Genomic DNA, 3,403 nt, shown 5'->3' with positions numbered 1-3,403 from the left:
CACACACACACACACACCAAGAGTCCAGGACGCCATACACAAGGAGTCACAGAGCCAGCACGCGCCTGGATCACATGCAGGCAATCAGCACTTGGCTGTTTCTGCTTAGGTAGTGGTGACAGTAGGGAGGTGGTTGTCACTCCGAACGTCAACAAACCACGAGCCGTAAAACATGGAGCCGCTGGAGGAATACCACTCTCCGTTTGACTTTGAACAAGGAGTCAACGCCAACTACCTCTACCTCTCCCCGGCCTACAGCGACACGCCGCCCAGCTCGCCAGCTGTCAAAACCAGAGGTAATCACAAGGAGGAAAGGGAGAGGCTGGGCGGAGGATGTGAGGAGTGTGTGTGTGTGTGTGTGTGTGTGCGTGTGTGTGCGTGCGTGCGTGTGCGCAGGACAGAAAGACAAAACATGGGTTTGGTTCAATGGACAGCAAGAATTTAGGGAAACTGGGAGCTGTGGGTGTGTGTGTGTGTGACAGCAGATTTGCAGTTTCATTTAGTTTTCAGGCTTCTAAACTGCTTTTTATTTTTACTTTTTTAGAAAATCATTACTTCTAAATGAGACCAAATCTTTTGGTCACACACACAGTAGGCTGGTGTTGTGTGCTCATAGATTTGCACTGAAGATTGCTTTGTTAAAGTTAGGAGTTATGATTATTTAATGCCAGGGAGGTGTTGGCATATCTTTTTTGGTTCCACATTTAGAAAATGGCCCATAATTGCTATTGTACCGTCTTTCGGTGTAGGAATTAGAGACCATATAATATCCCTGGTGTAATACTTTCCATCACATCAGTCAATCTGTTGAGTGAAGTTAAGATTAGGTTGTACAGTACGTCAGAGCCACATTTTGGTGGCAGCTGATGTGCTGTTTGTTCCATTGTCTCACAAACAAAATTTAATAATCTTGATCTTTCTGGAAACGTAGCCCAGCGAATCAGGGATAATTTAATATTGTCATAACAAATCTGGTGTGACTGCTTCTTTGCCACACTGCCACAGAAAAAGCTTTTATTGTTTTGTTGTGGTATATACAGGTATGGAGGATTGCATTTATAGTTTCGTACTTGTATTTTATATTTTGTTTGCTTGTGACTGTAAAAAAGAAGAGGTAATTATTTGTTAAATGCATGCTTCAGCTTTATAGTTTTACTTTTCTAATTAGTTGTTGTGGATGTGAACTACAGAGAGTTAGGTGGTCATGGGGCAGAATACGTTAGTCTTAAGAGGAAGTGAGCTACAGCAGAGGGGTATGGCAGTAATGTGGGCGGGTATGCAGTTTGGTGAAGCAAGCCAAACTTCTGCCTACACCCACGTACAAACTTTCTAGCTCTCTCTCTCCCTTTTGTGTCTGTTTTTTCTCTCTCGCTCTATGCACCTACTGATGGAAACGAATCATACAGTCGCTCCATAGCTACCTCCACACTCAGACATACAGATATAACATTTTGCAGCCTGCAGCCACGCGTTACAAAGTTTGACATAGCAGATAACTCAGGCGAGGTGTTGGCCTGCAGAGCCTGTTCTTCTCACCCCTCGCTGTGATCTTACAATACCTCTGGAGAGCAGATACATGTTCAGTTCTCGAGCAGCATAATGTGGTGAAATATAAAAGTACTGTTTGTCCTATTATACTGAAGCACAGCCGTTATAAGGGGAAGTGTCCATTACACAATTCTGTCACTGTAAGCAGGTGTGTATCTGTATATTCTGTGTGTGTGTGTGTGTGTGTTTGTGTTTGTGTGTCTCACTGCTGTATCACCAGTAATGGGAGGAGGGGGGCAACTGTAAGACCAGAGAAAGAGATATGAGGGGAAAAGACGTTGAGGGCAGATGAAGTGTAATGCTTCAGAGGAATCCTGGGGGGGGGTTCTTGCTGGCTGAAAAAGGAATTTCCACTGCATTTATTCTCACCTAATTACTGTAATGCCCCCTTCATTTCCTCTGGCGGATGATTTACTCACTTTAAATGTGACCTTATGCATGTTTTGACATGTAAATATTTTCACTTTTCATCCAATCATCTCCCCTTCCTCCCATGGTATTAATTTGTGTAAGAACGAGTAGTGGCACCACCCAGTCCTGAGTTTATGTTAACGCCGTGTGATTGGACGGCTTCGGGAGCAGCTCTCCAGACGGTTGTGAGGACATTCCACTGTCTCTGTCTTTGTGGGAGTATATATTGCGAGATTCTTGTTCTTTTTGTATCTCCGTCCTCGACGAACGTTCTGTCTGAGTTAAAATGTTTTATTGGGAGTATCGGGGTGTGACATGAAAGAGAGGAAGGCCGCCAAGTGTTTTGGAATGAGGTGGGAGGAGAGGATGTGGGGTTTGTTGAGTTAAAATGAAAAGATATGTAAGGGGTCAGGGATCATAGGATGGAAAGAGCACATTTCTGACCACTTCCATTAGTGATGGTGAGCATGGTCAGAGGTAAAAAAGACTTAAAACTTTCAACCAGCGTTAGTTACTGTTGTGCATCTTTATTCCAACGTTTGCAAATGCCTACTTCAGTTTCTTTGTGTGTTTGATCGGCAATCGGTTGCTGCCTGATCTAGCTTATATGATCAGAATATTTGATTTGGACCTTCAGTGCAGTTCAGAATGCTTTTTGACAGCTAATGTTAATGTTTTGCACCATGGTTCAGAAGTTACAAGGCCAGTATCTTCCAAAATCTTCCTTCAGGTCTGTTTGGGACTCTTCTCAGTTTATGCTATAGTCCCCCCACCCGCCCTGCTAAGGTACTGACATCATACCAGTATCCCTATTTCCTGTATCTCTAGAAAGTTATTTTTTTGTGCCTTGCCTGCCCACATCATTGTAATTCAATTGCGTCTTGGGGTGTTTCTTCTTTTCTGTTTTTAATACCTCACTATTTTTGTCTTTGTGATGCATAACAGTCTTTGTTTCACTGCGCTGAATCCCTGAATAAAATTCGTCTGAAGACCACGATAGGAAAAGAAGGAATAACCTCAGAGGACACATTTCTAATTTCGCTGATTCCAGCCGCGTCAGTGCCGGGGTCTAACAACATCCGTCAGCCGCGTGTCCTTGTTGACTGCACCGGTGGGCCGGACGAGCACGACCCTGGCGCTTGCTGCGGCTGGGCCTGTTCTCGCACGCGTCTGAGCCCCCAGGACCTGTAGCGCGGGAGTCTAGCAAAGGTGCCGGTGAGTACTAGGGGGTGCGACGCCGGTCGCCCCTACTGGGGCACCAGCTCCCTGTCAGATGCGTGGCTAAACATCATTATCAGAGAGCGGTATACACCTCGGGTGACACCTCTGTGTGATGGTAGAAATGCCCTGATACGTAGTAGAGAGAAACAACGAAGGGCCGGGACGTGAAGGAAGAGTGGTTTGTATTTTTTTTTTCTTTTGTAATTGTTTTTTCTTTTTTTAT

General features: G+C 44.8%; 1 protein-coding gene across 2 annotated transcripts in view; it reads left to right on the top strand.

Annotated features, from left to right (window-relative positions):
- tpd52 (tumor protein D52) overlaps window positions 1–3,403 on the top strand; it is a 19,787-nt gene that overhangs the window by 7,530 nt on the left and 8,854 nt on the right. The window contains exon 1 of one of the 2 annotated variants that reach the window (XM_035681378.1): window positions 54–296. The exons of the other annotated variant lie outside the window; for it this stretch is intronic. Coding sequence (XP_035537271.1) covers window positions 173–296 — 124 coding nt within the window. The 5' untranslated portion in view covers window positions 54–172. Of the gene's footprint in view, window positions 1–53; window positions 297–3,403 lie in introns of those variants that run through there. 2 annotated transcript variants of the gene reach the window in all.

Source organism: Morone saxatilis, unplaced genomic scaffold, assembly GCF_004916995.1.
Source record: "Morone saxatilis isolate NCDOM2014 unplaced genomic scaffold, NCSU_SB_2.0 Contig9, whole genome shotgun sequence".
NCBI classification, from domain to species: Eukaryota; Metazoa; Chordata; class Actinopteri; family Moronidae; genus Morone; species Morone saxatilis.
This window is presented reverse-complemented; position numbering and strand designations above follow the sequence as displayed.